At 46.6% G+C, this 16,267-nt stretch overlaps 1 protein-coding gene across 2 annotated transcripts in view; it reads right to left on the bottom strand.

Annotated features, from left to right (window-relative positions):
- VIT (vitrin) overlaps positions 1 to 16,267 on the bottom strand; it is an 88,361-nt gene that overhangs the window by 39,910 nt on the left and 32,184 nt on the right. For both annotated transcript variants that reach the window (XM_070429005.1, XM_070429006.1), the window contains exons 4-6: positions 10,888 to 11,044; positions 5,750 to 5,883; positions 2,361 to 2,438 (exon numbers count right to left, since the gene is read on the bottom strand). In XM_070429005.1, coding sequence (XP_070285106.1) covers positions 2,361 to 2,438; positions 5,750 to 5,883; positions 10,888 to 11,044 — 369 coding nt within the window. The remainder of the gene's footprint in view (positions 1 to 2,360; positions 2,439 to 5,749; positions 5,884 to 10,887; positions 11,045 to 16,267) is intronic.

Raw genomic sequence — 16,267 nt, 5'->3', positions numbered from 1 at the left:
CCATTTAACTGTAACGTCTCTCCCCTTCGTCTCTCTCCCCACTCTTTACCTTCTTTGAGGGGTGCGATCAATGTCTGCGTGTTGCATGGCGTAGTTAGAGTGGTGCCCTTGGGCAAGGCATGAAACATCTCCTCATCTGAAAGTGGGGGACCACGGGCACTCTGCCTCAGGATCTCTGAAGGACAGGTGTCTGGCACAGAGAAAACACTTGCTCATTGATAGCTACCGTCGCAGGAGGTTGTCCGGGTTCCCTCGTGGTGTGGATTCTGGCTAAGGCCCAGAGCTGAGCCAGAGGGCCCCAGTGCCCATTCTAAATGAGGGCAGTGCCACTGAACTTCCCACAGGGGGTAGCGGGGGCATTCGATTAGAATCTGCGCGATCACCAGCCCCACGTCACCGGGGCCAGTCAGCAGAAGGACAGGACCAGAAGCGTTGGGGTTAGTGGCCACTATTTGGGGACAGCTGTGTTCGGGACCTTTCCTCCTTCCTTCTGGCCTTGCCCTTCCCAAGCCACAGGAGGGAACTTCCAGGAACTGGCTCACCACGACTGCAGGGGCCTGAGGGAGGGAGATGGTCCTCTCTCTTCTCGGATCTTGCTGAGCCGCAGCACCCACGGGCCCACCTGGTGCACTGCAGAAGCAGGCTTGCAGAAAAAGTTTTGAGGAGTATTCTTGGAGTCTAGAAGTACTCTCCCTCTCAGTGTAAAAATAAGGGGTACTTGACATGTGGTCCCTAAAGTTGGGGGGCTTATTTGAACATAGGGATTGTTTCTGAAGGGGTGGGTGCAGGGCTCAGAAGGCTAAAGGTGAAGTGAGATGGGAAGGGAAAGGTGACCTCACGCCATCCTTGCTCTCCTCAAACCCCTGAGAGGAAGAAGACAACCCCGGTCCTTCCCATGGCTCTGCGCAAAGCGGCTGCTGAGCCAAGGAGCGGACCTCACTCAGATGAAGGGTGGGGCCAGCCTCTGGCCCAGCAGGAGAGGCCAGGATGCAGCTGAGCACCATCCTCTGGCCCCAGATGTATCCACGTAAGCACCTCCCACACATCACGGAGCACTGCTGGCCTCGATGAGACAACAGAGAGGCCAGGGACGATCTCCCTCCATCAGCTGGTCAGGCTGAATGGGACCTCTGTCACCTATTCCTCCTCTGTGCCCACACCAAAAGAGGGCAGGAGCGAGATCAGAAATGGTCCTTGAGCCACCACAGTCTGATGCCAGCGTGGGGGTAGGGGTGGGGAACGGCTGTATCCTTGTACTTCAACCAAAACAAGGCTAGATGGCCAGAAACATTAAGATGCCATTAAAGATATAGTTGGAGAAGTAACGGTGGCAGGGGTGGGGGGGGTGGGGGCGTTAAAAACAGTTGCTATTTGTATCCCAAGGCCTCTCAAATCAAGGCTCTTTAAATACACTGTTATTAGCATAAATATACAGATTAATGGTATAGAGAGAGGTTTCTGGAGCCACACTGTCTGGGTTTGATTCTCAGCTCTAGCTGTGTGACAAAGGGCAAGTTACTAAACTTCTCTGCGCTGTATTTTCCTTCAGCTGTAAATTAGGGCTAAGAATAGTATCTACCCATGGTGGTGTTGGGGTGATGGAATGCAGTCATCAGCTCTGGGAACAGTGCCTGTGGCACACAGCAAATGCTCAATAAATGCTAGCTTCTCACACTATTGTTGCACCATGTTCTCCTTAAGTCCATGAACAAAATTGGCCAGCCCAGCAAGTTTCTGGGAGCAATGCAAAATCCCATGATAACGCAACGCACCGCTTCCCTTTGTGCGGGAAATGAAAGAACCCCCACCGACACACTGCTGCAGAGCACACTTCCCGCTCTAACACAGAAGCCTAGAGAAAGGTATTTTCTTGGCCCGAGGTTTACATGATGCTAGGTCCCAGCCTCAGAGGCAGCGTGTCTGTGGCCTGGGTGATTCAGATTCGCTGTTTGCTGTTATCTCCTCAGCCACATCCTTCCCTTCCCTTCATTTCATACCTAAGTGAAGACAGCCTTTTCCCTTTCAGCTGCCTGGGAATATTTCCAGACAGAATACCATGTCATCTTCTAAAGTAACAATACAATAAAATTGAAGGCAGCAGCATTGAAATCTGAATGAATGACATAAACAGAGATAATCTTGGAATTGGGAAAAAACAACAACAAAAAGCCTCATCCCTCTGCCCCAGCCCTCCAATCCCATTGATTTCTGGACCCATCTTCCTGGCATCTGTTAAAATATTACTGAAGTCAGTGGACCTTGCCCGGTTAAGATGTTAATTGCTACACTATCTCCTAAGACACAACATGGCATGTTTACGAACTCGGAAGATTTAGATGAAATCACTCATGAATACTTGCCTGCTTTGGCAGCTGGGCTTTTAGCTGATGAATATGTAAGAGCTGATGGGTAGGTTACGCCCTTTTGGGGTTTACCTTCTGCAAAAGAGAAGAAAAGATTTATTTCTAGAACTAGAGGCTTTAGATGGCTCTGTTTTGATAAGCTGCTTCCCTCCTTCCAATTTGTCTTTCTTGAATTCAGTGAAATCGGTCCGTCCCCCCCGTGCTGAATTGTTGATTACAACACAAAAGTCAAGTGGCGTTTTGCTTTCCTGGACAGCCGGTGCTGTATTAATATTCGAAAGGAAGCACTGAAACCTCCGTGACTCAGAGCTCACATTAGCATCCACTGTTTTGCCCATGAAGATGTGACATGGAAGCTGAGGTTTCATACACGTGGCTTTGAATGTTTAATTAGGTCAGGAGATGGATGTGAAAACATTCCCCATGCCCCTCGTCAGATGTTGGAGCTCTGGCCACAGGCTGGCTATGCCTGAACGGCTGCCTCTCACTTTCATGGACCCCGTGGGATCCATTTGAATTCCATGGCCCTACAGAAACCTGGAAGTAGGGAAACGGAAATGTAGATCAGCCTTGACCATAAGCATTAGTTGCCCACCCAGGGAGAGAAAGTTAGATGCCAGGCAAGAAGGAATGCTAATGTATAGCAGGGAAATAATGGAGACGTAGAAAACAAGACCATCCTAGCTGGTTTGGCTCAGTGGATAGAGTGTCAGCCTGTGGACTGAAGGGTCCCGGGTTCGGTTCCGGTCAAGGACACATGCCTGGGTTTTGGGCTCAATCCAGTAGGGGGCGTGCAGGAGGCAGCCGATCAATGATTCTCTCTCATTATTGATGTTTCTATCCCTCTCCCTCTCCCTTCCTCTCTGAAATCAATAAAAATATATTTAAGAAAGAAAGACACTTCTAGCCATTGCAGAAGCACAAGTGTTTAATATTATTGGCCAAAAGGGTTTTTGGTTATATGTCAGGAGATGGAGTGAGGGGATGTGGAAGTTGAGATTTATAGGGAATAATCTCAGCAGATTGATATGCTCATGGGATTAATTTTTCTTTTAAACCTCTGTTGGGATTCTTGGATTGCAGGCTAAGTACTTTAGATCAAAATACTCTTATTTAGCCAGGAGCAACTTGGTAAACACCTATGTGGAGATTATATTTCTCTCCATACGCAACAAATTTGTATTCTAGACATAGCATTTTCATAAGGCCCCTATTCTGAATTCTTTGTTTCTGAATTCTTTGTTACAAGGCAAACCTCATAGTACTGTGGTTGACAACTTTCCACTCTCTGACTTAGGAAGCAGTCTAGTTTGTATCCTAAGTGTGCAGCGGGAGGAAGGGGGATTGTTTCTTCTTTCTATAAAAATACTAGCTAATGAGTGTGGAAGAAATGACAGAATTAGAACAACTATAATTACTAATGTAATTCTTGCTGCAGCAAGGATCAATAGATGTTTACACCACTGAGTGATTTGTTGGGAAACAAGCGATTCATGCTTTTCGAAGTATCACCCTGCAGGTTGCTTATTAATTAGGTATTTTCAGCGTGGAGAGGGAAGGTAAAGTATCCAATTAATCGAATTTATCCTCACCAACAACTGGACACATTGCCATTATGTGCCTTCTGATATGGTCATTGTGATAGGACAGAATGGATATGCTATGATGCTACCTGTATAGTATCCTTGCCAAAATATTTAACCTGAATCCCACCAGGAGGAAAAAATTGGACTTGTGTGTGGTCCAGATTGTGGGACATACTACTAGACAACTGGCTGGGACTTCAAAAATGTCATTGCCGTTCATGACCAAAACGGTAATGTGTTGAGATAGTTCTAGATTGAAGGACACCAAGTAGACGTGACAACTAAATGCAATGGATGGTCTTTGGATTTTTGATCCAAAAAAGGAAGGAATTATTCTGAAGACTATTTTAGGATAATTGGATACAATTGAATAGAAACTATTTATTAGATAATATCTTATCAATGCTAATGTTTTAGATATGGTGTTGGCTTTTTAGGAAGATGTTCTTGCTCTTGCAAGATGAGTGTTGAAGATCAAGTGTCATGATGCCTGCCTGGTTTAGACAAAATACAGGCAGATGATAGGTAGACAAATAGATAAAGCAAATATAGCAACATATTAACAATTGGTGAATCTGGGTGAAGTGAATCTAGATATTCATTATATTCATGCGAATTTTTCTGTAAATTAAAAAAAAAAATTCAAAATAAAAGGTTAGATTGGTGCCCGACTAGCGTGGCTCAGTGGTTGAGCATTGACCTATGTGCCAGGTCATGCGGGGGGCATGCAGGAGGCAGCCGGTCAACGATTCTCTCTCTCATCATTGATGTTTATATCTCTCTCTCCCTCTCCCTTCCTCTCTGAAATCAATAAAAATATTTTTTTAAAAAGGTTAGGTTGGGAAAATTCACAAATATAATAAAAGGGTTGGGGGGTCATGATAATGCAAAGATACTTGTTTACTTTTTCACTGTGAAATCGTACTAGTCACTAGCTCACCGACATTACCTCTTTGGAAAAGGGGAGAAAAGTGAAAATGATTTTCTACAAAAATCCAGTAGAGGTAGATAGTGAAAACTGATTGACTAGTGCAACAATCCTATCTAATAAAGAGGGAATATTGACCCTCTAATTGACCCTCATGCCATCGCAAAGATGGTGGCGCCCACAGCCAGTAAGGAGGGAATATGCTATTGACTGCCCCACCCTCGAAGATGGTGGAGCCCACAGCCACAAGATGTCGGCACCCAGTCCCCTCAGCCCCGCGGGAGCGGCAGGCGCACAGCAAGGCCAGGCCCGCCCCTAGGTGAGCCCAGCCACTCCGTGCGCCTGCCTTTGGAGTCCCCCAGTCCCCTCAGCCCCCCAGCTGCCCAGGGCCACCTGAGACTCAGGTAACCAGGGCCAGCTGAGGCTTGTGCTGCCGGCAGTGGCAGCAACAGAGGTGTGATGGGGGCGTCGCCTTCCCCTGTTCCTATCTGTTCATTTACTAGAAATCTTGAGGAATAAGGTTCTAGATCTGAGACTCATTTGGCATAACAAAAGGAATAGTTAAAAAAAAAACCCAAGTTATTAAGTGTAATTCACTTAATTAAAAAGTTTGATTGGGCTTACAGAGAGCTGCAGTGTGTTTAACATGAGTAATTGGAGCCTTTCAGTATTTCCAGACTGAAGTGATTTATCACTGTAATTATAACTCATTGTTTCATGATCCTAATTATGAGAAGAATCCTTCAGGTTTTATGAAATGAGGTGGGCCATGAAGTAAAGCTCACAGCACATTGGAAAGAGCACATTTTGTCCCAAGAGGTTACTGAACCCAAGCACCCCTGTTAGCAGCGTCCCCCAGAGTGAGGGCGTACCTGAGACGACGAAGGATTCTCTCCATCGGGGTAGGGATAAGGACTGGACGCCGTTGGAATAACTCTCCCTGTAGCCAGACTGGCCAGCTACTTTCTGAACAAGTACTTTCCCTCCTGAATTATCGAGCACACCACTGTGAAGAGAAAAGAAATGTTTTGAAGAAAGAACAGAACAAATATTGTTTGATGTGATCAACGGAAGACCAAACCAGCCTCCATCTTTATTTAAAGATAGGAAAGCAGCGAGATTAAGAAAAAGGTCACCTTGACCTGCAGCCCACCCCCCAAGAACGTGCCTCCTCCACATGGCCCAGCATTCACCTCCCAGCTCCGATGTCCTTCTTTTTCTTATTGCAGGACCTGATTGTTCAGTCAGGAATTTCTCTTTGCCACCACACCTCAAATTTCTTTTCCCTGGTTTCCTCATTCCCACTAGTTCTTTCTTTCTGATGTTGTTAAACCTCACCCAAAGATATTTTTCTGTTGATTTTTAGAGAGAGTGGAAGGAAGGGAGGGAGGGGGAAAGAGAGAAAAACATCGATGTGAGAGAGACTTCAGACGCCTATTGTTGTGTTGGCTATTGTCATTTTTTTATTTGACAATCTAAGGCAGCGGTTCTCAACCTGTGGGTCGCGAACAATGAAAATACATCCTGCATATCAGGTATTTACATTACGATTCATAACAGTAGCAAAATTACAGTTATGAAGTAGCAACGAAAATAATTTTATGGTTGGGGGTCACCACAACATGAGGAACTGTATTAAAGGGTCGCGGCATTAGGAAGGTTGAGAACCACTGATAAGGGAAAAGAGGTCAGTGCTCCTGACTAAATAGTCAGGTTTTGGATGTTTGAAAAATTCTTCACATGCCCCAGCCAGGCCAGGATCTAATCTGCAGTCCAGGTACATGCCCTTGACTGTGACTCGAAGCTACAACCCTTCCGTGCACAAGCTGACACTCTAGTCAATTAGCTACACTGGCCAGGGCCCCATTGGTTCTCTTAATTAAAACCTCTTTCCTGACAATTTTCAGTTTCATTGTGTGACATCACAGAATGAATCCAGGTATTTCAAAGGGTGTGGTATGATGTTTTTAAAAGCAAATTATTCCTTTTATTTTGGGCCAGAAAGGTGTGTAGCTAAGTTAAACTCTTTAAAAGAGTCCTCAAACACTGGAATTGTTTATTTAATTTCTAGGTTTTGAAGGTTTTGGATCCTGACGTGACATAACCGACGCTCAGTTCTGGTTTCTGAATATCATTTTCACATTGTCATCCCCTGGCCCCAGAGGTTAACATGGCTCTGTGGGTGTCTGTAATTTATGGCACAGGGGAGCTAAAAAACACTTAGATTTGTGTTTATCCATACCCTTCCTTCCCTTCAGGAGTAGTGGTTGCTATTTCTTGCTCACCTGCCTTATGGGAGTCAACAACATTCAATACTCAGCTTCATGACCCAGAAGAAAAGAAAGTGGTAATAATACTTAGCATTTACAGCACTAAATTGCTTTAAAATCATCCCCCTATATCAGCAATTTTCAACCAGTGTGCTGCAAGAATTTTTAAAACATCCCAAACCTGACTATTTAGTCAGGGGCACTGACCTCTTTTCGCTTAGATTGTCAAGTAAAAAAATGACAACAGGCAACACAACAATAGGTGTCTGGTGTGAATGAATCAAAATCATACCTTTTCTTTTTTTTATCAGTTTGGCAGAAAATATAGTATATTTTTTGGTGTGCCACAGAATTTTAGTAATTAGTTTAGGTGTGCCAGGAGATGAAAAAGGTTGGAAATACTGGTAGCTGCCATATATGGTGTCTCCCTGGGTCCCTCAGCAAACCTATGAGTTGTGGAGTTGAGTGAATGTGTTATTCCCAGATCGCAGAAACAGACTTAGAGAGGTTGAGTGACTCCAGATTTTGTAACTAGTAACTGTCAAGGCAGGGATTTGAACCCAGGTCTAAGTGACCTGGAATCCTGGGTCTGTCCCACTGGTCACAGTGGCCTCTTGGGTTCAAAAGCACAGGTGCCTCCTGGCGCCAACTCCTCATGTCCTTGCAACCCTGCTGTCTCTTCTCTCAGGAGCTCTCAGAATCCGTGACCTCACTTCTCCCAGCTGCAGCAGGGCTGGTCTCAGCTCCCCTGACAGACCCTGGTTTTCTCACTGTCTCACTTCAAGCTGCAATGTTTGCTCTGAGAACCTGGTTCCCACTTCTGCCTCACTGGATCCCTAACCCGGCCTTCCCCACCGAGATTGACAGGACTTCCCTAGGCCCCTTCCTAGCAACACCTTAAGTCCTGCCTCCCAGTTGAGACTGATTTCATTTCGTCTTGTGCTGTTGCCTAAACATTTCTTGAGTTAATTTGGCCTCCCGGCTAGATTGGAAATTCTCTTATGGGAACGACCGTGTTTCATGCTTCTGTAATCAGCAGGCCTGTCGATGGTGTGTGGGCTCTGCTTCCCAAAGCCAACTGGTAAGCTTTAGGGTTGTGGGAGCTGGTTCATGTCACATCAGTAGCTTGAAATCAGACATGATGGGAGTATTTATTCCACCCAAATCGGTAAATCAACAACCCCAACCTTTTTGGAGAGCCGGTGGTTAAACATTTACCGGCATACCAGTGGTGTATCCGGAAACTTCTAATTTTAAAATAAATTATCCCGTGGTCCCTTTACTCATAATTAATGGGGGAAATAAAAATAACTTATGGCTTTTTATTTTCCCCCAGAGAAATTATTCTGCTCTTGAATTTATGTTCCATTGTATTGAGGAAGTATGTGTGTGCCTTCCCTGTAGCTGCCACTCAGAGTGAGGGAGGGGGCCGTGCTGTGCTTTCCTCGGGCTGTTGGAAAAGCTTGTGGAAGCCTCCAGGGTTCTCATGATGGACTTGTGGACGTTACGTAAGACTGAAAACCCAGACTCAGGGAAAGGTGTAGGTGTAGACCTATTGTGCTCCCGTGAGGTGCTCCCGTGAGGTGCTCTGGTTGTAGAAGAGCATGAGCCTCATCTTATGGACTTAACTGGAGGGTGAGGACATTCCCAGACATTCTCCCAGAGAAGGGCAGATCCTGGGAGGCCAGTGGCCTGTAAACTACAGGAGGCAACAGCAGTCCAGGGAGGCGAATGCACCAGGCCCTTGACCACCACCTGGAGGAGGGACAGAGCCTGAAGTGTGTCACCTGGGCTCTGGGCTGGAATCGTGGACATGACTTCTCATCCTGAATGTGCAACTAACTAGCAACTTAATGGACTTCCCTGTGCTTCAGTCCCTCTTCTAACAAATGGGGATGCTAGTAGCAGCCTCATAGGGTTGAGATGATGCTAAAAGGCGAGAATTACAGTGTAAGGATGACTGCCCTTCTGATGACATCTTTGGTGAGGTCACATGAACTCACATGGCTCTGTCCTGCGTAGGAAACATAGAAAGGCAAGGGAGTGCCAGAGTGGTCGGCGGAAACCAGTGCCAACCATCTCAGATCACAGTTGGAAAAATACAGGCACCTTAAGACAGGCTCAGCCTCTGCAACAGAGGTCAGTGTCTACACAGACACAGACGGGAGAGAGCTGATGTGGTGGAGCTGTGGGCACGCCCATGGGCGTGAAGGATGAATGTGAGCACGCACACGCGTGCAGGTATGTTTGGGAGGCATGCACGTGTGTATTCGTGCATGTGCAGGTGTGTATATAAATCTTTACATACCTCTTTTCTTTTGGCATGAAATTGACTTCAGAGTGAAAGCAAAATATTGTTATTCCATGGTCTGGAGTTAAGAAACAGCATTTAGTGTTGTTTTTCTTTAATATTCCTCTACTTGTCTCTAATAGAGCCTCTGTAGTCCTGTCACATTGAACGATCTGTTAATTCCTTCTCTCTCTGCAGTGATGGGGAAAAGAGGAGTACGGCCAACAAAATCTACTAGTAATTCCTACAACTGTTTTTACACATAGATTTTTTTTCTTTTCTTACTGCTTTTCCAATTTCAGAGAAGCTACTGGCTACATACCTTGAAGGGAAATGCATTTTACATCTTTTCCCCCCTCTCTGGAGAGGTACAACCGAATAATCAACCAACTGGTGTGCCAGGAAGGAAAGGGGAAAGATACCAGAAGCCTGAATAATTCAGACACTCCATCCAGTATCCAGTGTCCATGCCTTGAGTCAGGAGCCACGTCTCACAGCAGGGCCTGTGGTGGTTAGGACTACAGGCACTGACGTGGCTTCGAGTCCCCATCTGCTACTAAATTTTAATAGTGTGGCTATTCAACTTCTCTTCATCCTTAAGGTGTGGTTAATCGTAATAGATACTGCATAGGGCAATGGTGAGGTTTAAATAAGATAATATAGGTGGGGTGCTTGACACATACATTAACCTTATTATCAAAGATATTAAGTAAAGCCCAAGCCAGTTTGGCTCAGTGGATAGAGGGTTGGCCTGTGCGTTTGATTCCGGTCAAGGGCACATGCCCGGGTTACGGGCTTGGTCCCCAGTAGGGGGTGTGCAGGAGGCAGCCGGTCAATGATTCTCTCTCATCATTGATGTTCCTATCTATCGCTCCCTCTCCCTTCCTCTCTGAAGTCAGTATTAAGTAAGTATACATTCCCTGTGTTGTATGAGGATTCTGTGAGGGTCACCTTTGCCTCTCCTCCTTTAGGCAGTGACTTAGTCCAAAGCATGCCATGCCTCCTGTCCTCCTGCCTGGTCTCAAACTAACATCCGACCAAGCAGCACCACCACCCCCTCCTCCTCACTCTTCCTGTCCCACGGTCTCCAGCATCACCGTGGCTGGGACATTTCTTCTCCAAACGTCTGGGCCTGCCTTCGTCTCATCCCTAATATCTCCTTGCTCAGCACACACAGGTATTTACAGCATCAAGAACTTTGGTGTCCTTGTCAGGAACCCGTCTCCATTGAGGGGTACAGAGGAGGGAGCCCTGCTGTCCACAGAGCACTGGGGAAGGAGGTCCAGGACCACCCTCGGCTCCTGCGGAGTCCAGAGGGGTAGGCGGGCCAGATGGAATCCAGGGTGCTCAGTTACATTCGTACATTTTTGTTTGCTACATCAGGCAACCCTGCCCTGGCTCCCCGCCCACACCCTGATTGCTAGCTGTTAAGTAGCTCCGTGCTACCCACCTGTGAACCGCAGCGGCACACACGCTGGAGGAGGAAGCGTAGACGTTCGTGCCATACACGTGGTACTTGGGGTCTTGGCACCCTGCCGGGCATTTCACAATGAACTCGGGATTGATGATCTTCCCAGCTTTGACATCACAGTTGATCTGAGGCACCGCTGAGAATATAAAATAGGTCAAACTGACACCCTGTGCTATCAGCTTATATGGGGTGACTCTGTCGGGTCATAACTATTCATTTAGTTAATCACGAAGAGCCAGAGCCTGGGCTCACCCTAGGTCCCCTCCATGTAATGAAAGCAGAGATGTAATTAATTAGGACAGCCCTCAGACCAGACACATAACAAACACCATCCGTTGCATTTAACTGCCGAGAGCAAAAGCAAAAGGCTCATTCCTGTGTTTATCTGGGCAATCAATTAATTGAAGAGAACTCTGGGAAAAGACCTGTTCCAGTGACGAGAAATATCACCTGGAGCCCTGGCTGGGGCGCCGTGGTGTTTCTGGTGCTCTGGAGCTCGCCCCGGGAAAGAGAAAACTCACAGACAACCTCCCCGGAGAAGGAGGGCTTCTCCCCAGAGAAGGAGGGCTGCTCCAGGAAAGGCAGACAAGGATGCAGGAGCCTCGGGCTCCGCACTGGCGGGCCAGGCTGGCTGCGGCAGAGGCCCCCAGGCTGGAGCCCCTGGGAGGCCTGGGACTGGCCAGGCCAGGCCAGCGGGAGGAGGCTTGACTGTGTCCCATGGGGGTGTGGGATGAGATGGCAGGTTTTGGGACAGGGGCGATAGACAATGGAAGTGATCTCTTTGTCTTGGTCTAGGCCAGTGGTCGGCAAACTCATTAGTCAACAGAGCCAAATATCAACAGTACAATGATTGAATTTTCTTTTGAGAGCCAAATTTTTTAAACTTAAACTATATAGGTAGGTACATTGTTATTAACTTAATTAGGGTGCTCCTAAGGCTTAGGAAGAGCCACACTCAAGGGTCCAAAGAGCCGCATGTGGCTCTCGAGCCGCAGTTTGCCGACCACGGGGCTAGGCAGTGGTTCTCAACCTTCCTAATGCCGCGACCTTTAATACAGTTCCTCATGTTGTGATGACCCCCAACCATAAAATTATTTTCGTTTCTACTTCATAACTGTAATTTTGCTACTGTTATGAATTGTAATGTAAATACCTGATATGCAGGATGTATTTTCATTGTTCGCGACCCACAGGTTGAGAACCGCTGGTCTAGAGGCTGGGTCTGAGGTCCATGGTCAAGAGGGGATCTTTCCTCATCTGCCTCCACACTTGGTGGAAAGCTGGGAGCTCCCTGCTGAGCACCCAGGAGAAGCTCGTTCATCCTCCACTCCTCTCCCCCCCTTTTTGGCTGTGACTGTAATTGCCAGGCTAGTGCTGTCCAGTGGAGTAGGCGAGTCTTCCGAGCTGAAAGCTTGCTAGGGGTGCGGCAGGGAGAGGCTCTAATGGCAGGACCTACAAGGAAGTGCGGCTGCATCTTCCCTGAAAAAATGTCCCTCTACAACTCCGAGGGAAAAGGTCTCCTAGATGACACTACCTGATGCCCTTCGAGCTGGGAATGTTTCCCGCTCTGGGCCCATTCTTGAGAGGAGACTCTGAAACGTGAGCACAGTTCAAGGAGTAAGCAGGCTCAGGGGGGTCTGGAAACTACCAGATGAAGGGATGGCTGGCAGACATGGGCTGTTTGGCCCTAAGAAGGAGAGGATTTGAAGGCAAGTGACAGCTGTCTCCACAAGGAGGACCATTGTGTGCTGACACCAGAGGGCAGAGTTAAAATTAAAGGGTAGACAAGAGTGGCCAGGAAGAACTTGCCTGGTAATAGAGTTTGCCCTTGAGGAGTGGGCCGCCCCATGAGCAGTGAATGGGCTCAAGTGTGCAAGGAGGGACTGGACAGTCGAGGAGGGGATTTCCACAGTGGGCGGGAGGTAGAACGAAAGCCCCACCCAGTGCCAGGGGTCTGTGATTACATACATGTACACGGGTCAGGATCTCTGCCAGGCCACCCACCCTCTAAGTGGGTTCCTGAGATGGTCTCAGAGCTGCTAATGGCTTCCAGCTGTAGTCAGAGCGCACACTGGTTTCCTTAACCCTTACCTACCTGAGTGGGGCAGAGCGGCACCTCACTCAGACTGGAGAGAACCCGGGCGGTAGGACGCCTACTCTTTCCTTAAACACCCCTCCCTGACAGGGCTGGGCCAGTAGGGGAGCCCTGCTCCTGGGAGCCCTGGGGCTGAGTTTGATCACAGGCTAAAACAATTTGTGGTCTACGTTAAGGAGAGGAGCACTGTGCTTAAAACAGTTTTGTGGTTTCATTCTTCCCGCCACAGGTTGCCTCCTCTCCGAAGTTATTTTCTTTTTATCTTTCATTCTTTCAAACCCTGATACTCAAGGCTGCATTTACTATTTTGAGTATTTTTTTTTTTAAAGGCAATTTGGAAGCTGACTATGCCAGTGTAGTCTCTCCTTAAACTGGTTCGCTGTTTGATCCCTGGGTGTAGCTCGGTGCGTTCAGTTCTCCTCCTGTCTGCCGATCACATCCCCACTCCCAAATGCACCTCCTCCCTTAGAAAGAAAAGGAAACCATCCCTTCTTGGTTCATGTGACAAGCTCTATGAACTGGGGTTCAATTTGGATGTAAGTTTGGCTCTCTAAGGTTTTGTATCTCCTGGCAGGCCAACCCAAATATTCGGAAGTGGAGTAAATGGGCTCCATCTAGATTCTTACTGTATGAGTTCTACATGATGACTAAACCTATTGAGAGACTTCAGGCTGCACTGAGCACATGCAGTGGGATGTCTCATGAAATAGTTGGTTTAAAAAGATAAGGGGGAAAATGTTCCATGGGAATATTTTGCTTCCTGCTCATCAAATTCTCTACCCCTTCCTTTAAGGCAGTGGTTCTCAACCTTGGCTGCACATTAGAATCACCTGGGAATCTTTGTAAAATCCTGACTTCTGGGCCTCATCCTCCGGAACTTCTGTTTCTTTGTTATGGGGTGGGGCCACAACATTAGTAAGAAAGAAACAGAATTTCCGGAGGATGCGGCCCAGAAATCAGGATTTTACAAAGATTCCCAGGTGATTCTAATGTGCAGCCAAGGTTGAGAACCACTGCTTTAAGGGGCATTGTTTTTTTTCTTTGTTTGGTCTTGTTTGCACATAGACCTGAGAAGTACCTTAAATAAGATCTGCTTTATCTGCACCCAACTGGGTTAACAAAACTGGTGGATCAGCTCATCCCACAGGGAGGAAAAACGAAACCAAGCACCCAGGTTTATGCACTTTGGAAACACGAAGTGCAATGGCAAAATGTAGCTAAAGGTCAAATAGCTGTTAGGTGTGTACAGAAAACCAAGCTGGAGAGAGGGAGCTAAGTAAAAATGTCAGCGTTATTGTCCAAATCACTGGGAATGATAATGTCTAACTCCACCTGGGGAGAAGCAGCCATTTGCCCCTTTTGGCAGCTCATGCTGGAGTCTATGGAAGCCATGGTTTACCTCTTGACAGTCTCCTCACAGTTATGTGTGAAATTGTCTGTTGTCCCATAACCTTCCAAGCATCTTCCCTTTTTCTACTTTAGGCCCGTATGAAATGACTTATCTTTGCATTTCCTCTGAGTACTTTTAAGCAATTCCATCTTATAGCTTCGGTTTCCCTTGTTTCTTTCTCTTTTGTTGCTTAGGTTCACTTTCATATCTCCCTTCCCTTCTCTGGGTTTTAGCTCAAAGGTGCAGAAAAAAGCCTCGCTTAGGAGGACAAGTCAAAATTAAGGCAGCTCAAGAAGTCTCATTCCCAGGTCTGAAAGGACAGGAAGATATTTGACAAATGTCAAAACAGAGAACCGGGTGCTGGGGATACTGTGTCCCTGCTGCTCACCTCAGGTGAGAACTTATGCAGAAGCCACAGAAAGGTTTCCTTCCAGGAGCATTTGGAAGCAACAAGAATTGAGACTCTCCCATGCTTCCTGAGCAGATGGTTGCTGGTGGGAGTGAGGGAACCTGGGCTAAAGTTACAGAGGTCCTGGGGGAGCCCAGAATTGCTTCACTGAGGCCTCTGCATAGAGACCTGTTCCTTGGCCACCTGCTCTGCTTCTTCCTTGTAGGATTCCTTTAGGTTACCTTGACCTCTCAAGGTCAAGGTCACTTTCATGACAGAGCTCACATTGGAGCATCTCAGAATCTGCCAAGGAACCCTTCCCAGTGGTTCTTGGCACCAGCCACAGGGAAAGAGAAGCAGCACTTGCAACCCAGATGGTTAGAACTGTGGGATAGACTTTAGATTGCTACTCATTGAGATAATGTGTCTGTCGCATTGATCTCCAAGAGTTCCTGGGAAAAACAGGTATTGCCTGAGCCATTATTTTCACGCAACATTGGGATCTTAAAGGTGGAACTGCAAATGTTTCTGTTCTGCATTGAGTCTCCTGCCGGGTCTAGTAACAGAGGCATTATTGAGGGATGTCACATGCAATCAGCCAGGGATGTAGCAAGCCAAATCAGACTGTGTGTGCTACTTCTTATTTTGCCATTCATCTTCTCAATGATCCTAGGCAAGCCCATTGCTTCTGGAAAACACATTTCCTAACCACTTTGAGAAGGCCATTGTAAGTTTGCCTCCTGGATGTCAATGAGGAGGAATTATTATAACATAAAAGCCCTTATGCATAAACAGTTTTGATAGTAAATGGTTCTGTTGGACTGTGGTATTCAAATAGAGTAAAATCTCATTTTAAGAGATTTATGCAAAAAGTTAGCTTAACAAAATAAAAATGACCATTAAATAAAATTGGAAAATGCATGCACTTTTCTCCTTGATCCTGAGCTTCAGTGGCCAGATCATGTTAATTCTTCCTTTTTACTGACTTATGTCGTAAAGCATTTTTCCTCATTTTTCTTAAGCAGCCTCTGATCACTTTTGATTCAAACAAATTTGGACCTTTGGTCAATAGCTTTTTGCTGCCTTGAGGAAAAATTCCAGAATCCTTCAGGCCTTTCCACAGTCCCCTCCATGGGATGTGCCACTACTGTCCCTGTAGTTTTCCGAAGCAGACTTGGCTTGTGCATTGCTCACACCTGGAACTCTTTCTCCTTTCATGTGTTTAAATGATACTACATTTCCCGTGTCCCAGTTCCAGTTAATAGTTCACTCATCTACTGGAATATATACTCCATGAGGGCAGGATTTTTGTTTGCTGCCCAACAGAATGTGTGCTCAGTGATTGATGAAACCAATCCATTAGCAAGTCCTGCTGTTCCAGATCCGCTATTTCTCTCTACCTCCACCTTGGTCCAAGTCACTGACATTTCCTGTCTCAACTATTAACCCAATAAATAGTCTCCTGTCTTGTCTTCTCCCTTCCATG

The sequence above is a fragment of the Myotis yumanensis genome, unplaced genomic scaffold (genome assembly GCF_028538775.1).
Source record: "Myotis yumanensis isolate MYYU_CA2020_CCGP unplaced genomic scaffold, mMyoYum1.0.hap1 SCAF_11, whole genome shotgun sequence".
Classification (NCBI taxonomy): domain Eukaryota; kingdom Metazoa; phylum Chordata; class Mammalia; order Chiroptera; family Vespertilionidae; genus Myotis; species Myotis yumanensis.
The sequence above is the reverse complement of the archived record's forward strand: the minus strand, read 5'-3'. Positions and strand labels throughout refer to the sequence as shown.